This window comes from Globicephala melas, chromosome 16 (assembly GCF_963455315.2).
Source record: "Globicephala melas chromosome 16, mGloMel1.2, whole genome shotgun sequence".
NCBI classification, from domain to species: Eukaryota; Metazoa; Chordata; class Mammalia; order Artiodactyla; family Delphinidae; genus Globicephala; species Globicephala melas.
In genome coordinates, this window is record NC_083329.1 from 29,417,703 (window position 1) to 29,437,674 (window position 19,972).

General features: G+C 37.7%; 1 protein-coding gene across 6 annotated transcripts in view; it reads right to left on the reverse strand.

The window, feature by feature from the left end:
- R3HCC1L (R3H domain and coiled-coil containing 1 like) overlaps window positions 1-19,972 on the reverse strand; it is an 87,441-nt gene that overhangs the window by 16,583 nt on the left and 50,886 nt on the right. For 4 of the 6 annotated variants that reach the window (XM_030865281.3, XM_060286261.2, XM_060286260.2 and 1 more), the window contains one exon: window positions 14,910-16,717. In XM_030865281.3, coding sequence (XP_030721141.1) covers window positions 14,910-16,703 — 1,794 coding nt within the window. In that variant the 5' untranslated portion in view covers window positions 16,704-16,717. Of the gene's footprint in view, window positions 1-14,909; window positions 16,718-18,671; window positions 18,781-19,972 lie in introns of all 6 variants that reach the window. The other 2 variants (XM_030865280.3, XM_030865282.3) reach the window with 1 other exon arrangement.

The following is a 19,972-nucleotide window of genomic DNA, read 5'->3' on the forward strand; positions in this document are numbered from 1 at the left end:
CAAGTAACATACTCTTGACTAGTTTTTCCTATAACACTCAGGACTCCACTATTATCAGGGACTCCTAACTTTTCTTAAGAGGAGAACTTTGTTTCATACTCCCATGGTACTGATATTGTTGGAATCAGCTTACATGTCTACTGGCAACACATTTTGGGGGGAGGTAGGCTGAGAGGTAGCAGGCCATACTATTAATGGTGTTTTCTCCTGAGAATTTCAACAAAACATTCAAGGGGGCCTTGACAGGGTAAAGAGAAAGGAATATGTGGCACAGAAGGGGGAAATGCCTAAGAGAAGACAATATGGTATAAAGTGAGGATAAGAGCATGATTGTGAGAGGGGAGTGGGGGCGGGTAGGGTAGAGACCACTATCAGACAGGGGTTAGACACAGTAATACAGATGTATTTCAGGAAAGGCCCTAAGATTTGATGCAATGACTTTTTTGCAGTAGACCTGTACTGTCCAACACAGTAGCTGCCAGCCACATGTGGTTACTGAGTACTAGAAACATGGCTAGTCTGAATTGAGATGTGTTTTATGTATAAAATACACATCAAATTTCAAAGACTTAATACAAAAAATAAAAGATCTCACTAATAATTTCTTATATTGATTACATGTTGAAATGATATTTTGGATATATTAAAAATACGTTCTTGACTTTACCTGTTTATTTTTACCTTTTTAAATGTGGCTCATAGAAATTTTAAATTATATACATGGCTCACATTTGTAGTTTGCATCATATTTCTACTGTAGACAACTGAAACATTTACTGTTAAGAGTCACATGTATTGAGACAATACTTGTCACAACTGTCAATGTGAAACCTTCATACTTTATGACCAACCTTCATATATTTTTCTTTCATATGGCTAATAAATGTTTGATAGAGCAACAATAGAGGGGAAAGGTTTACAATTTGATTCATTCTAATCTATTACAGTCCACAGGAAAGGAAAGTTTGCAAACAACTCAGCAAATAATTTTGAGTTATGAATCACAAATATTTTATGATTTTTACCAAGGGCCTGCTTGCTGTTTATAAAGCATAAGTGAAATCTGAGTAGTCCTTCATATGTAGAACCAGCTTCCACAAAATCAACTAAATTAAATTATCTTCCCAAAGTGAGGGTTTTAAGACTCTTATAAGCCTAGTAACCTGCTCTTGAAAACAAGTCTAAAAAACAGTACCGCTTCAGAGCTAGGGACACATACAGACTGAAAATGAGGGGATGGAAAAAGATATTCCATGCAAATGGAAATCAAAAGAAAGTTGGAGTAGCAATTCTCCTATCAGACAAAATAGACTTTAAAATAAAGACTATTACAGGAGACAAAGAAGGACACTACCTAATGATCAAGGGATCAATTCAAGAAGATATAACAACTGTAAATATTTATGCACCCAACATAGGAGCACCTCAATACATAAGGCAAATGCTAACAGCCATAAAAGGGGAAATCGACAGTAACACAATCATAGTAGGGGACTTTAACACCCCACTTTCACCAATGAACAAATCATCCAAAATGAAAATAAAAAAGGAAACACAAGCTTTAAATAACACATTAAACAAGATGGACATAATTGATATTTATAGGACATTTCATCCAAAAACAACAGAATACACTTTCTTCTCAAGTGCTCATGGAACATTCTTCAGGATAGATCATATCTTGGGCCACAAATCAAGCTTTGGTAAATTTAAGAAAACTGAAATTGTATCAAGTGTCCTTGCCAACAACAACACTATGAGACTAGATATCAATTACAGAAAAAAAACTGTAAAAAATACAAACACATGGAGGCTAAACAATATGCTACTAAATAACCAAGAGATCACTGAAGAAATCAAAGAGGAAACCAAAAAATACCTAGAAACAAATGACAATGAACACACGATGACCCAAAATCTATGGGATGCAGCAAAAGCAGTTCTAAGAGGAAAGTTTACAGCAATACGATCCTACCTCAAGAAACAAGAAAAATCTCAAATTAACTACCTAACCTTACACCTAAAACAATTAGAGAAAGAAGAACAAAAAACCCCCCAAAGTTAGCAGAAGGAAAGAAATCATAAAGATCAGATCAGAAATAAATGAAAAAGAAATGAAGGAAACGATAGCAAAGATGAATAAAATTAAAAGCTGGTTCTTTGAGAAGATAAACAAAACTGATAAACCATTAGCCAGACTCATCCAGAAAAAAAGGGAGAAGACTCAAATTAACAGAATTAGAATGAAAAAGGAGAAGTCACAACTGACACTGCAGAAATACAAAGGGTCATGAGAGGTTACTACAAGCAACTATATGCCAATAAAGTGGACAACCTGGAAGAAATGGACAAATTCTTAGAAAAGCACAACCTTCCGAGACTGAACCAGGAAGAAATAGAAAAATGAACAGACGAATTACAAGCACTGAAATTGAAACTGTGATTAAACATCTTCCAACAAACAAAAGCCCAGGACCAGATGGTTTCACAGGCAAATTCTATCAAACATTTAGAGAAGAGCTAACACCTATCCTTCTCAAACTCTTCCAAAATATAGCAGAGGGAGGAACACTCCCAAACTCAGTCTGTGAGGCCACCACCACCCTGATACCAAAAGCAGACAAAGATGTCACAAAAAAAGAAAACTACAGGCCAATATCACTGATGAACACAGATGCAAAAAATCCTTAACAAAATACTAGCAAACAGAATCCAGCAGCACATTAAAAGGATCATACACCATGATCAAGTGGGGTTTATCCCAGGAATGCAAGGATTCTTCAATATACGCAAATCAATCAATGTGATAAACCATATTAACAAATTGAAGGAGAAAAACCATATGATCATCTCAATAGATGCAGAAAAAGCTTTCAACAAAATTCAACACCCATTTATGATAAAACCCCTCCAGAAAGTAGGCATAGAGGGAACTTACCTCAACATAATAAAGGCCACATATGACAAACCCACAGCCAACATTGTTCTCAATGGTGAAAAACTGAAACCATTTCCAGTAAGATTGGGAACAAGGCAAGGTTGCCCACTCTCACCACTATTATTCAACATAGTTTTGGAAGTTTTAGCCACGGCAATCAGAGAAGAAAAAGAAATAAAAGGAATCCAAATCGGAAAAGTAGTAAAACTGTCACTGTTTTCAGATGACAAGATACTATAGATGCTACCAGAAAACTACTAGAGCTAATCAATGAATTTGTAGCAGGATACAAAATTAATGCACAGAAATCTCTTGCATTCCTATACACTAATGAATAGGAATAGATGAAAAATCTGAAACACTCCCATTTACCATTGCAGCAAAAAGAATAAAATACCTAGGAATAAACCTACCTAAGGAGACAAAAGACCTGTATGCAGAAAACTATAAGACACTGATGAAAGAAATTAAAGATGATACTGACAGACGGAGAGATATACCATGTCCTTGGATTGGAAGAATCAACATTGTGAAAATGACTATACTACCCAAAGCAATCTACAGATTCAATGCAATCCCCATCAAACTACCAATGGTGTTTTTCACAGAACTAGAACAAAAAATTTCACAATTTGTATGGAAACACAAAAGATCCCGAATAGCCAAAGCAATATTGAGAAAGAAAAACAGAGCTGGAAGAATCAGGCTCCCTGACTTCAGACTATACTACAAAGCTACAGTAATCAAGACAGTATGGTACTGGCACAAAAACAGAAATATAGATCAATGGAATAGGATAGAAAGCCCAGAGATAAACCCACACTCATACAGTCACCTTATCTTTGATAAAGGAGGCAAGAATATACAATGGAGAAAAGACAGCCTCTTCAATAAGTGGTGCTGGGAAAACTGGACAGCTACACATAAAAGAATGAAATTAGTATACTCCCTAAAGCAATACACAAAAATAAACTCAAAATGGATTAAAGACCTAAACGTAAGGCCAGACACTATAAAACTCTCAGAGGAAAACATAGGCAGAACACTCTTTGACATAAATCACAGCAAGATCCTTTTTGACCCACCTCCTAGAGAAATAGAAATAAAACAAAAGTACACAAATGGGACTTAATTAAACCTAAAAGCTTTTGCACAGCAAAGGAAACCACAAACGAGACGAAAAGACTGTAGCACAGTGGTTAAGAATCCGCCTGTCAATGCAGGGGACACAGGTTCGAGCCTTGGTCTGGGAAGATCCCACATGCTGCGGAGCAACTAAGCCCCTGCACCACAACTACTGAAGCCTGCGTGCCTAGAGCCAGTGCTCTCAACAAGAGAAGTCACCACAATGAGAAGCCTGCACACCACAACGAAGAGTAGCCCCAGCTCGTCGTAACTAGAGAAAGCCCAGATGCAGCAATGAAGATCCAATGCAGCAATAAATAAAATAAATAAAATAAAATAAACAAATTTATCAAAAAAAAAAAGAATGGGAGAAAATATTTGCAAATGAAGCAACTGACAAAGGATTAATCTCCAAAATATACAAGCAGCTCATGCAGCTCAATATCAAAAAAACAAACAACCCAATCAAAAAATGGGTGGAAGACCTAAATAGACATTTCTCCAAAGACACACAGGAGGAATTAGAGAAATGTACATCAAAACCACAATGAGGTATCACCTCACACCAGTCAGAATGGCCAGCGTCAAAAAATCTACAAACAATAAATGCTGGAGAGAGTGTGGAGAAAAGGGAACCCTCCTGCACTGTTGGTGGGAATGTAAATTGATACAGCCACTATGGAGAACAGTATGGAGGTTCCTTAAACTAAAAACAGAACTACCATATGACCCAGTAATCCCACTACTGTGCATATATACCCTGAGAAAACCATAATTCAAAAAGATACATGTACCACAACGTTCATTGCAGCACTATTTACAATAGCCAGGACATGGAAGCAACCTAAGTGTCCACCGACAGATGAATGGTTAAAGAAGATGTGGCACATATATACAATGGAATATTACTCAGCCATAAAAAGAAACAAAATTGAGTTATTTGTAGTGAGGTGGATGGACCTAGAGTCTGTCATACAGAGTGAAGTAAGTCAGAAAGAGAAAAAGAAATACTGTATGCTAACACATACATATGGAATCTAAAAAAAAAAACCAAAAAACAAATGGTTCTGATGAACCTAGGGGCAGGACAGGAATAAAGATGCAGACCTAGAGAATGGACTTGAGGACAAGGGAAGGGGGAAGGGTAAGCTGGGATGAAGTGAGAGAGTGGCATGGACTTATAAATACTATCAAATGTAAAATAGATAGCTAGTGGGAAGCAGCCGCATAGCACAGAGAGATCAGCTTGGTGCTTTGTGACCACCTAGGGGGTGGGATAGGGAGGGTGGGAGGGAGATGCAAGAGGGAGGGGATATGGGGATATATGTATACGTATAGCTGATTCACTTTGTGATAACAGCAGAAACTAACACACCATTGTAAAGCAATTACACTCCAAAAAACATGTTAAAAAAAAAAAGTACCTGACTTGCTATGACATAATTGCCTGATTCCTATTTGTAGAAGGGGACAAAAAGGGTGCAGAGAGCAGAAGGTCAACTAGGCATGGATCACTGAGCTTTTTATTTTTTGTTTGATACTAGGTTCTTCAAGATACAAAAGGAAAAACAAAAAGTTCTGAAGTCACAAGTTACTCTCTACAAACAAAAAATAAATATATGCTACATTATTTTGGGATAAAGTTATATTTATATCTGTCAGATGGGCATGTTAGATCAGCTGCTACTGTTATCCCAATTATAAGGATGGAAAATTACATCACAGAGAGACTAAAGGACATCCCTAAGGTTACAAATCAAATTACTGATAAAGTTTGAATCATAACTCAGGTCTCCTGACCGCTAGTCTAGTATTCCTTCCGTAACATGATGAAATGGCCTTACAGTGAACAGAATCAGAAACGGTGGCTATATCAATGTTCAGGACAACTAATTCCCTCTGATTAAGGATTTATGGATACAAGCAGTTCTGGGAGGAAAGGAGGGATGGAGGGAGGATCAATGGCAAAGCGGAAAAGAACTCAGGGGTGCTGATTTCTTTCCAGTCCTATATTCGAGACACCATATAGCTTATAGATTAAACTTCCCAAAATACTGCTTTGATCATGACATTCCTTTGATTAAAAATCTTCAATGGCTGTATTTAAAGCTCATAACCTGGACCCAACCTACCTGTGGTTGGCAGAATGACAGCCTCTCAAAGATGTCCATGTCCTAATTCCCTCAACTTATGGACATGATACATGGCAAAGGAGAATTAAGGTAGCAGGTGGAATTAAAGATGCTAATCAGATGACTGTAAAATAGAGAGGTAATGCTGGATTATCTAGGTGAGCCCAATATAATCACAAGGGTCCTTAAAAGCAAATTGTTTCAGAAGAGTCAGTGTGTCAGAGTGAGGCAATATGAGAAAGACTTGGCTGGCCACTGCTGGCTTTGAAAACGGAAGGGGGCCATGAGCCAAGGAATGTGGGCAGCGTGTAGGAGAAGCTGAAAAAGGTAAGAAAATGGGTTCTCCCCTAGAGTCTTCAGAAAGGATCACAATCCTGCCAATACCCTAATTTTAGTCCAGTGAGACCCATTTTGGACTTCTACCTACAGAACTGTAAAAGACAAATTTGTGTTGTTTTAAGACAGTAGTTTGTGGTAATTTATTACCTCATTAATAGTGTACTAAAATATATACATTTCTAGCTTTATGTCATGTCATCCCTTAAAATATGCTACATTCCAACCAAAGAGTAATACTATGCCTAAACACATCTTGCTTCTTCCTGCCTATTGCTTTGATCACATTATTTTTGGTCACATGTATAATCTGACTCTTCCTCTAGACTTCTACAGTGTTTACCTCATCTGCACTACTTTTACAGTACTCACTGTATAACACCCTATATTAATAAGACCTGTCTCTTCCTCCAACTTCAACCTGACCACCTAACCAACATTTAATGTACATTGAACATAACATTAGAGAAAGAACTTGAACAAAGAATTTTAATATGTAATAAAGTTATAAGAATGAAGAAGGTATTACCAGTGGATAGAGGGGAATGAACTTTGTTTCGTTCACTGCCCAAGTAAAGAAATTATACAGAGAAAAGTACCATAGGCAGAAGTGTGCAAAGGCATGCAAGGAGTGTGGTATTCATTAAACAGTTCAGTGTGGTTACACTAAATAATGTGAGGGCTTGGGGGAGTGCTATGGGCTTAATTGTGTCCTCTCAAAATTCATGAGTTAAAGCCATAAACCCCAGTACCTTAGAAAATGACTGTATTTAGAGATAATGCCTTTAAACAGGTATTAAGTTAAAATAGGGTAGACCCTAATCTGAGTGGTATCTTTACAAAAAGAGGAAATTTGGACACAGACACAGAGGGAAGACCATGTAAAGACACAGGGAGAAGATGGCCATCTACAAACCAAGGAGAGAGGCCTCAGAAGAATCTAACCCTTGCTGCCACCTTGATCTTGGACTTCTAGCCTCCAGAATTGTGAGAAAACAAATTTATGTGGTACTTTGCCATAGTCAGTCTAGGGTACTATGCTCTGGCAGCCTTAGCAAACTAATACAGGGAGTAAGGCTGGAAAGAAAGGCTGGAGTTTCAGTCTCCTCATCAATATTCTGATTCTATAATTCAACTACAAGGGATGTGTCATATTTATCCCTATATTCCCCCCCTGCACACGTTACCTTGCACAAACTAGGCGTTCAAAAAACACTTGTGGAATGAATAAAATGCACATGCCCCAAGTTAATTACTTTGTCCAAATGCATGCTTATCGAGACTGATTCTACATAGAGCCCCCATCAATAAGAATTTGATTTATGAAATACATATTTTTTAAATGATTCTGGATGGCATTCTGAAATTTTGGGGGAAAATGACACTTTTTTTATTTCCCTTTGCCAATAAACTTTAATTGTTCTGGCTACATAAATCATGCAGAAAATCCAATTTAATAAATTATAAAAGGAAAACAACAACAACAAAAACAAAATTTCAAAACAGATCATCTAAACTTGTGATAGTGACAAATTCAGGACCTAAGCCTGGGAACGTTCCATATTTTTTACAAGCTCTCACAGCCTGGAATGCCTTGTCTGCTCCTGATCCTTCTCTTTTAACACCAGCTTCAATCTTCATCTTCTCTTGAAGCGTTCCCTATTGACTCTATTTTGATGGTTTCTCCATTCCCTATACTACCATATCATAACCCTTGGCAGTTGGATATATACCGTATGTCATCAGTTCTAAGATGCACATTTTAACATCTCCAACACCAGTATGCATCTTAATCATGCATATTGTCACTGCTTGTCTGAATATGAATGAGCACCAAAAGCACCAGTACCAAAATTTGCAGAAAGGGTGGTCAGCAGGGTGGAAGAAAATCTGAATATAAGAATAGCCCTATATAAGTGCAAAGCTGGCTTAAGAATCCAGCAACAATGATTTTTGCTTCTTTTATGTATTCTTTTAAGAAATGCTGTATCATCAAAGTTGTTGATGGAACAGAAGATGGTAACAGGATGGAGAGACATCAGTATCAATGACTGAGTCAAAAAATTATTAGGACTTCCCTGGTGTTCCAGTGGTAAAGAATCCACCTTCCAATGCAGGGGACATGGGTTCGATCCCTGGTTGGGGAACTAGGTTCCCACCTGCCATGGGGCAGCTAAGCCTGCACGCCACAACTTCTGAGCTCACGTGCCTCAACTAGAGAGCCCAGGTGCCACAAACTACAGAGCCCACGTGCCCTGGAGCCTGCACGCCACAAGTAGCGAAGAGAAAACCTGCACATCACAACTAAAGAGAAGCCCATGCTCCACAACGAAAGATCCTGCATGCCTCAAATGGAGATCTCACGTGCTGCAACTAACACCCGACGCAGCCAAAAAAAAATAAATAAAATTAAATTTAAAAAAAAAGGAAGAAAAAGGAACAGTTGGGTTCTAATTCCAAAAAAAAAGAAATCATTAGAAAGAGTTGGACTATAAACACAAAGTTTTAGGAAATGAGAACCAATTTATTTCACCTACATTTTCTTTATGTAAGAGATGACATGTGATAAAAAATTTATGTCTAATTAAGAGCTCTTTCCGTATGTATAAAATTAAAATTCTAAAGGGTAAGCATTGTGTAAAAGTTTAATTTCTTTCTTAGTGATACATAAAATAATGATATATTTCACAATCAACAGCATTTTCAATTCAATGAGATAGAATACTTCTTTATTTTTTTCCAGACATTTCTGAGAATAAGTTTCATCAGCTCCACAAGACTATAAACTCCTTAAACATTCTTATCCTTCTCTTTTATCCCTCATATCACCAATATCAGAGCTGGGCACAGTACGGTTGTACAATGTCTGTTGATTGGCTGAGAGCTTTAGGTAGAGGCAAAGGCTTACTGTCATGGAAAAAGCCCAGGGTTAGAAACCAGGAGACTGGGATTCTAGTGCCAACTCTGGCACTAACCTTAGCTAGGTCAGTAACAACCTTTCTGGGCCTTACTTGCCTTAGCTATAAAGCAAGAGGTAAACATAAAACATTATGTTACAGGTCCCTTTCAATGCTAACATTCCACTTTTTTAAAAAAGACGTACAGTTTTCTCTCTTAGACAGGTTAAAGTTCCAGGTCTTAGTCCTTATTGTTCAAGGCCTATGTTATAATCCTGCCTCTGATCTTGGAAGGTAGGAATAAGAACACTTCTGTAGGTACTTTTTTTTTTTTTTTGCGGTACGCGGGCCTCTCACTGTTGTGGCCTCTCCTGTCGCGGAGCACAGGCTCCGGATGCGCAGGCTCAGCGGCCATGGCTCACAGGCCCAGCCGCTCCGCGGCATGTGGGATCTTCCCGGACCGGGGCACGAACCCGCGTCCTCTGCATTGGCAGGCGGACTCTCAACCACTGCGCCACCAGGGAAGCCCCAGGTACTTTTAATTAAACGTAATAAACCATTTTAAACTATAGTTGTGGCTATAACAAATTTAAATATTAGGGATATCAGGGGGTTACAGGGACATGGACAACAGAGACTTGACCAGGAGTTAATGGTATAACATTACTGCGGTTGCTTCAAATATCACCATGTCTATTTACATAATTACTTACAGAATTAACCCATATAGCTAATTCTCAATTATGTAGGTTAGGTTATTCAAACCTTTTGTTTCTATTTTCTCTTCCACTATTACCCTGTAGCTACTTAACTGCTTACTAACTCAGTTTCTACTCTTCAGTAGAAACTGAAGAAAATAAATTTTTCATGTTTGTCCATGGTAATGTGAATAAATCAAAAGCTAGAATTAAAATGTTTCACCCATTTAACTTCCTATCTTTGGCAAATAGGGAAATAACACTATTTTTTTAAAAGTATTTCAAGCCTTTTCAAATTTTTCATGACCTAAGTTCTAACACATCCAAAAAGAGTTCCCTTAAAAGATAATAAAACTACAGTGTATAATATACAGCATAAGTTATGGCTTTCATCCCTTTTCTATACTGCTTTGGGCATAAATCCTTTACAACAGCAGAAGGATACATTCAGACTTTTAAACTCCAACTTTTTTTAAAATTAATTTTCATTAGAGTATAGTTGCTTTACATAACATTTTATACATTAAATATAAGAGTAGATAATGTCTTCAGTGGTGTTTCCTATCTGCAAATAAAATTATCTAATATATCTAGGCTATGCCTCCACTGACCTTATCAAGAAACCAAGGCCAGAAATGCAAACTTTGACTTCATAAAATTTATTAACACAGAATGAGTAGAATGCCATTCAAGGTGCCATCTAAAGATTTCTCTAGGGACTTCCCTGGTGGTCCAGTGGTAAAGAATCCACCTTATAATGCAGGTTCGATGCGGGTTCAATCCCTGGTCAGGGAACTAAGATCCCACATGCCGCCGGGCAACTAAGCCCGCGTGCCACAACTACTAAGCCCGCGTGCCACAACTAGAGCCCACATGCTGCAAAGTTCAGAGCCCACTCGCTCTGGAATCTGCGTGCCACAAACTACAGAGCACATGCACCCTGGAGCCTGCGTGCCACAACTAGAGAAGAGAAAACCCACATGCCACAACTAGAGAGAAGCTCACAGCCCACAACGAAGAGCCCACGCACCACAAGGAAAGAGCCCGCATGCCTCAATGAATATCCCACGTGCTGCAACTAAGACCTGACGCAGCCAAAAATAAATAAATAATAAATAAATCTTAAAAAAAATATTTCTCTAGAATAGGTATCAGCAACATCTCAATATCACTGATTATCATCAATGAGAGAAATCCATGGCCATAGCTTTGGATTAAGGCACAGTAAAAGAGAAGAAAGGGCAAAAGTGAATAAGAATGCAGAAAAGGAGAACCAAAGGAAGAAAAAAGAAAGCTACAATAATGAAGCATGTCAGATGATCACTTACTGACCCCAGTGCCAGAGGACAAATTTGAGAGCTCCAGTTTCCTCTAATGAATAGTAACATATGGTACACGAATATATGGGCAGGGACCAAGTGAATATCCTGAACCAACTTGGACTTGGCTCCTATTTAGACAGTACAGAAAGGTTAATATGGCAAACTGATGCTGGCATTCTTGGGAAGATGCTATCCAGACTGAACAGTGAAAACACTGTGGCAGATTAAATTTTAGTCAAGAGGAAGACTGAGAAAGCCGAGGAGACATATCTGGATTTCCTCGTCTTCCCAGCATGATTGGGAAGACCAGATGGAAAGATACCACTGATGAAGTATGAACATGAGTAGGCACACACAGAAGGAAGATGGTTTGGGAATGAATGGTGTTCCTTTTCTCTTTTCCATGGTCATACCTTGTTAGCAACCTTCTATAACAAAAGGAAACTCCTACCTAAATATTTACCGCTATCTAAAAACACACATCAGGACCAGAAATGGCCAGTGAAGGGACCAGATGTCAGTGTCTATCAACATCAATGTTATGCTGCTGGTATCTTACTAACCCTCCTACCAATAGGTTTGCTGATCAGTACAGGAGGCAGCAGAGGAAGTTTTATCTAGACAACAATAATTCCTGTGTGCTGGTACCAAGATCTCAAAGGGTTAAAAGAAGTCATGCCAACATCCTTTTCTTTATCAATTATCAACTTCAATTTCTGGGCATCCCATACCACAGTTTTAGGAGATGTGTAATCTTTGGAGACTCATCAAGAGTTGCAGTTCTGGGAGCTCAACAATGACCTAAACCCTTCAGGCAGTTTCAGAAGTTCAAATGTCACAGGAAACTGCTTCACATGCCAATGGCTACCACACCCTGCTCTAGAGCATACTTCCCTGCCTATTAGAAGTACTAGGCATACCTGTATGGCTAGCCATTGTCAACAAAGAAACAGGCCAGCTGGGAAAAGAGCCAAAAATCTTTGGTTGGAAAGTTTTCAAGGTAGACAGACACTCTGGTTTAGCCTTTAATAACGTACATTTGGAACAGTATAAATAATAAATTAGGAGTAATAGTCACCAAAGCTATTAATGTTCTTGGATTTGTGACATCTTTTAATAACATTATTATTATTACATCTTCTAAAACCCAGAGCACAGGAGGCAATAGCTTGGAGTTGGATCCATTACTTGCATTCTCAATCCAACTTCTTTCTTGCTCTCTTCTATCCTCATGCCTCCACACAGACTCCAATCTCTACCAAACACCTCAGAAGATATACAAACGCAATACCCAGGCACTGGCTGTCTTCAGCTTAAAACACTACCTGTTCCGTTTTCCTGCCATTCCCAGCTTTAGGTCAGGCTAGTGTCCTCTGGCTATATTACTATGCTTCTCAAAAGACTCAGTTGCCTAAATTCTTTTGCACCTAAACAGTGTTAAGAGCTGAACAACAGAGTTGCACACCTAAACCTCCCTCCCGCCAATACAGAAGCCATATCCCTAACCTACCACACAGAATCCAAGTTCCGGCAGCAATGATGTTTTGAAAGCTCCTGGAGGGTAACCTAAAAAGGCAGAAAGCAACTCTGCCCTACTGCCTACATCCATTCAGTAAATATTTACTACGTCTACCATGTACAAAAGGCTCTGTGTCCCATGCCCTTCTTTTGTAGGAAGCTGTTTCTTCTCTCCCACGTACACCTGTGCTCTCCTACCCCCTTAAGCAGTCCCTTTGCCAACTCCTAAGAACACTGCTTCCTTCCCCAGACTAAGGCCTTCTCCCAATGTCTGGATCCTTATTAACTTCTCTATATTCACCTAACTTACCATATTATTAGTACATCTTAGCCTGATTTGGGTCTAAAACCTCTGCTGAACAGTGTTTTGCTTTCTGATTATGAGCTGACAGCCACTTCTGGTTACCACACTCACATCTTGATATAATTTAAGTTTGTATGTTGTCTTTGAGCCGTGATTCTCACTTTATGTGCATCAGAATCATTTGAAAGTCTCATAAACATAAAGACAGCCTGGCTGAAGAGTCTGCATTTCTAACAAGTTCCCAGGTGCTGCTTATGCTGCTGGTCCAGGGACCATACTTTGGGGAACTATCACCTTTGAGAATCCGATAAAAGTTATGAAAAACTGCACTTACCTACAAAAGTCTGCATGCAATTTCAAAGGATTCATGAATGTTAATTTGTAGGTGCCTTCTGCTCTATATTCTTTTAAGAAATGTTTAAGACCTGCTGTTTCCTGACTCGCCCATAAGAAGTACTAACTGTGGTACAAATGTGCATGCAAACACCTCCTAAGAATAAGGAGGAAGTGCATGGTACTGGAAAGTCAATTCTGTCCAATGCGCTGCCCTCTTCAGTCTCACGTGTCTCTTTTATACATGCTTGTGAACATTTTTCTGTACTTCTGGTTCAACTCTCAGAATCAAAAGACTCATCACTTAGTATTTAAAAGGCTCTATGGAGTCACTCAAACAAAACTATTTTATAGGGGAGGAAGCGGTCTGGTAGAAAGAACATATATACTGGATTAAGACAGAAGTAGATTGAAATACTGATTCCGCTTGTCTTAAAGATACAACCATTAACCTTCAATTTCCCCATTTACAAAACTGGAGATTTTATAGGGAAAATCATTTTTTCCCCTTCTGGGCAAAGGTGTAAGGAATAAAAGGGGGAATGATTCTACTATTCAAAACCAATGATTCTTATTTATGGTAAGGAATTTAAATGCTGGAAGAGGGAATGTCTAAACTAAGAAAATGAAAAAAATTGAACTAAATAATTTCTAAGATGCCTTCAAATCCAACATTTTGTATTTATGAACTCTAACTAGCCAGCATATTCAACAATCATTTACTCTTCAACTCAGCACAAACTCCTTAAAAAAACAATCATACCTTCCTTTATTACACCCTTCCCTTCCCTCTATAGTGTCTAACATCATTCCAACATCTGCTGGAAAAATAAAATAAATATGAATAATAAATTATTCTTCTCCCCTCAAATAGGCCAGTGTGAAATACATCTTGTCAACACAGAAAAGCCCTTTGGAAGAAGTTTCCCTCTGTATCTTCTCAACAGTTAGCCAGAATCCATTAAATTCATCTTTAACCTATTCAGTAAGATCTCTCAGGATTTGGCTATAATAGATATAGTTCAACACTGTATGCTTTGTTTCTTAAAGATCTATCAGATATTCTTTTCTCAATCTACAATCCTATTACTGGGTTGGCCAAAAAGTTCGTTCAGGTTTTTCCGTAAGATATTATGGAAAGACCCGAACGAACTTTTTGGCCAACCTAACAGTTTCTTGCAAAACTGTTACATTGGATGTAATGTGTGTGAATGTATAAATATGTCTATCAAAATTACCCCTAAAATCCTAGGTCCTATGAATTGATGAACCACCTAAGAGCCAACCAGTTTCTACTAAAACATACCTCTTGTAGAAGACGTGGGTCCAGGCAGTCACCATCATCATTAAACATAGACTCCCAGCTCTCCTCAGTAGCAGCACTTGCTTCTGTGTGAGACATATCAGTTGCTTTCGATTCCATGGATGTTTCCACAGACACTGATTCTATATCAGGAAAGGTTACACCAAATTCTGTAGTCTCTGAGCCATCTTCTTCTTTTGTTTTGAACTCTTCAGCAGTTTTAAGTTCATGCAATGCCTCTGTTATATCACCAGTACAATCTTGATCACTGCCCAAAGCACTGTCTGAAAATACTTTTGTCCCACTTAACATACTGAGTTCAGAGTCCAAAAAAGTGTTACAATTACTACCAGCAATCTTCTTTACAGGTAAGGAGGAAGCACAATCTGACAAGCTCTCTATCAACTTTCCTGTTGACTCTGTGAAACTAGATGAAACACTCTCAGCATAAATATCTGAGCAAGCAGTCAGGTTGCTGAAATGTTCAGTGTCATTCCCCCTTTTAGCTACATGAAGAGGGGATGTATCTGCACTTATTTCGAAATAGTCTGAAAAACTACTTGTGTTGCTACAGGCCTCATGAGCTACTCTAACAGCAACTACAGTTATTTGATCAGATATGATATCTGTAATGTCCATCATACATGTCTTATTGGTAATGTCACCTACACTCTTAGATCCATTATTTGTATATGTTTCATGAGCAAGGACAGCTGTATCAGAAGATTCACACTTTACACATAACTCATCAGCAGTGCTGTCATTCTCCTCACACTCTCTAATCATTGTTGGATCAAAAATGCCATTTATGCTCTCTAATTTGCTGACTGTAGTCATCTGATGAGAGATGTGACCCATAGTCTCAGGAATGGAATCTATACCTTTCTGACCCAAGATGAAATCTGTACTGTTGGCTGTATCACCAACATTCTCAGCATCCAAGTCTATGCAAGTCTGATCAATGATACCAACTGGACTTCCAGGAACAGAATCAGTGGTGATGCCTCCGTTGCTGCGCTTCAGCATTCCACCCGATGTCTGCATGCCTTGTTGTACAATTCCAGAATCAGAGCTTGGTTTTACTGGTGCAATCATACTCTCAGGTTTCACCACAGAACTAAAATCTCCAGGAAATTGGGATAGTATCTCTGCAACCCTGGCATCAGTTTCCATTCTGCTTTCCAAATTTCTATCTTCAAATGTTTCCCCATTTAGTTCATGCCTATTGAAATCACAGAATTCCACATTTTGGAATGGTTTGTTTGGAACCTGAGCCTTACTGATTTCTGAACAAGACTGAGATTGAAGCAACCCATCCTGTTCTGTCACATCTCTGGTTTCAACCTCCAAACACTCTACCTTCTTTGGTTTAAAATGTCTTTGTAAAGGTATGATAGGTATAATCCCAGGATTTGGGACTCTTTGCTGATGTCCTTGGGATAATACTTTTTTGGATTCTGTGGTTGCCCTCTTAGTACAAACACTATCTTTATTTCTTTCTTGAAGCCACACATCTTTCTTAAATTTTGTTGAAGATTTCTTTCCTTCCCTATGATTGTGTTCCTTTTTATCTGGATTAATACTTAGTCTTTGAGCCTCACGCTTGTCTCTAATGATCCCCTTTTGAGAGAAAGAATCTTCCTTTTGTTCTTCTTTTACCACGGAGTTAGGTGGACCACAGCTTTTTCCCTCATCACCTGATTTGTGCACTACTATGCCCCTTCGAGCTTTGGGTACATAAAGTGCCATGTCAGGCCTCCTGACTCGAACTCTGCATCTCTCTGCTTCTCGCTGCATGGCACCCCCTCAATCTGCAAGAAAAAAGAGAGAAAGATTCAATTACCAAAAACTAATTACAATGTATTGAGCCAAGAGATTTTAAAAGACTAGGTAGAGGGCCTACTAATCCATCCTATAGAAACCCTTAAGTTAAAAAAAAGTAAAACCTGCCATAAAATAATTAATGCAATCAGGTAAGCAACTAAGGAGAGTAAATTCCAAAATAACTCATGAGCCCATGAATTTTATCCATATAGCCTCTTTCCTCTACCTTCCAAGTCCTCTCTACTTTTTAACAAGTAGCCTTGTCTTCAGCTGAATTAAAACAGATGAGAAAAGTGATTACAGGCTATCAGGTACTCATAAAACACAACCATCTTAGGAGCTCAAAATTTACACTGAAGAATACATTCAAGGAGAACCCCTAAAAGCACATTTGTTCAACATAAATATATATACATAAATATGATTTTAAGAGTAACATATGAATGAGAGTAACTTGAATGTGGGCTAGAAAATGAGACAACTAATCATGGACTGCTTTCTAGAAGATGCTGCTTGTGCACTATGATTTTTAGGAAAGAAACAGGTAGTGGGAAAGAGAAAGTCATCATTCTATTAACACTATTTAATCAAGTGACCTACTATAAATTTTTCTTCCTTCTAGTAGCAATAAAATGGGTCTGGGTAGGATAAAGGAGGGTGGAGGCCAAGGAATGTGATGGGACAACTCACTGGTAACTCTCTGACAATCTCTACCATGGTTGGTCGATGGAACTTAACAAGGAGAAAAAATTTAACAAAGGTTAAATAAAACTTTATTTACTATCTACAAAATATGAGGAAATGCACTAGACAATCTCATACTGAGTTATTCTTTTCATCTTCAAAATAATACTGTGAAGTACATACTAGTTTGCCCAGAGCAAAGAGAATAAGAAGGTCCTACACATAGCAAAGAAACACCCATATACACTCAGAAGCACCCACTGTTAATATTTCACCACATACCTTTCAAAGGAAAAAGACAGTAAGAGGGAAAGGCTAACAAATCCTGTCCACTCTATTACAGATCCCTAAAATTTCACCTGATCAGAATACCTCCTCAGTGAAGAAGCTCCACTTTCATGGCCAGGCAATTTTCTTTTCAGCCCAGGGATATACCATGGCCCTGATCATCAAGTGTCTCCAGTGATCCACCTGTTCCTTTTCTCTTTTGATGTCTTAATTATTATCTAGCTCATCATTCTGCATGGCTTTTCTATCTTTCCATTTGTGGAAGAATATGACTTCAACATTTAGCCATGCCAAATCTTTTTAAAACGTCTATTTTTCAAAATAGGAGTACTAAAGTATATTTCATTGGAGGGGATGCCATAGACACAATGTATCTTGATCTCAGGTAGCAAAACACCTGACAAAATATATCATGATGAACTGTAAGATGGTAAAATATGGGCTACTAAGAACTGGTAGGTGGACTCACAATAAAAAGTAATGATAATGGGTAGAAGCAAATTTAGAGAGGGTTATGTAACGGAGAACTATGTTCCCATTGCCCTTTAAAATTCAACATTTTAAACAATAATTTGGATGCAAACAATGAACACAGTGTTTATCGAATGTGAACCGACACAAAATCGACAGGATTAATAAATAACAAAAATGATTAAATTACAATTTAATATCATTTCTATAATCTGGAATGCTGTGCTGAAAGCAATATGAAGACTAGGAATGAATAAATACAAAGACCTGCTTTGGGTTAACAGAAAAAAAAAAAAGAATCAAGCAACACAGAATAAAATGTATAATTTGCACAGAAAAAAAAAAAAAAGATCTGAAGGCTTTTACTTCATCTACAAAGTCAATAAAAGCCAAAAGATAGTGATGTGGATGTTTAGAAAGGCAACAGTCTTAGATTACAAAGTCTAGAAAATATACAACACAAGGTATGGTTAAAGGAACTAAAGGTATACTCCTTACCCAAAAAGGTCTAAATGGAAACATCCCAGCTACCTTTATACGTGAAGATTGGTTGCTCTACGGGATTGGTTGGTTCCATATTTCTTCAGAAGTCAGTTACCAGAACCAACTGGTAGAAATTAAAAGAAAACAAAGTTTACCTCAATATAAAAAAGAACTCTACTTTTAGAGTTCTCCAACGCCATTATCAGGTATTCTGTCTCTAGAATAATTTAAATACAATCTAGACAATGGACTAATATTAGAGAAAGAATTTCTATCTGTAAGGCAGATTGGTCTGGATTAATTTTAAGTGTTCTTCAAACTCTATGATTCTATTTGTCATACACAACAGACATATATCAAAGGCTTCAAATTTAAAATTATTTTGTGCTACAGCAAATGGCTTTTAAAACTCTACCTTCTTTTTTTCTTAGTTAATGTCTACATGTCATCATGGTTATTTCAAAAGCTGAATAACAGTATAATAAATTTAGAGTATTATCTATTTCTTACCAAAGCACTGAATTCAATTATGCCCATCCAGCACTGTGCTGGTAAATGTTTAGCAACTGGCTTTCCAAGTGTAGTTTGGAGTATTATTTTCACTTACATCAATGATGTCACCAGTGTGAGTGATGTGACTTCTTTATGGAAGTGGATAATCATTTTTGAATGAAAGAATATATTCTCAATTTTTTGAGCTATGCACAATATAATAAATAGCTAAAGACATAGCACTTTTGTAAGTCAGCATTATTACCATTTCTCCATCACTTTAAGTCTAGACAATCAATAAGCAATAAATCAAACCGTGATTTATGGCATTTGCTGATCTCTGTGATGTAAATATTCCTACCGTGGCTAATTTCAAGCTACCAATGTGGTGTTATCAATGAACCTGGAGTTAGGAAAAGGACACACAGTAGCCTACCACGACACAGTATTTCAACCATAAAGGTACACTATACATAAATAACTTCAAGAGCACAGATCATAGTAAAATGAAATAATTAGGAAGTGATGAATTTTAAATATTTATTAACTTTTTATAAATGTCACTTATTTAATAATGAGCTATAATTTAATTTTTAATAATGGATAGGTTTAATAATCAGTTTGAAAAATTCCTAAACAGTTAGCTCTTACACCAGTAGGAGATGCTCCAATACACCACCACTGGCCGTTTTGTTAAAATCAGTATCCAAAAAGATCTACACACTGCACTGGTCTTTCATAGGTGCCTGTCACACTGGCTTTGTTTTTGTTTTCCCATCTTGCCATTCATTTGTTAAAGAAACTGGGTTATATGTCCTTTAGAA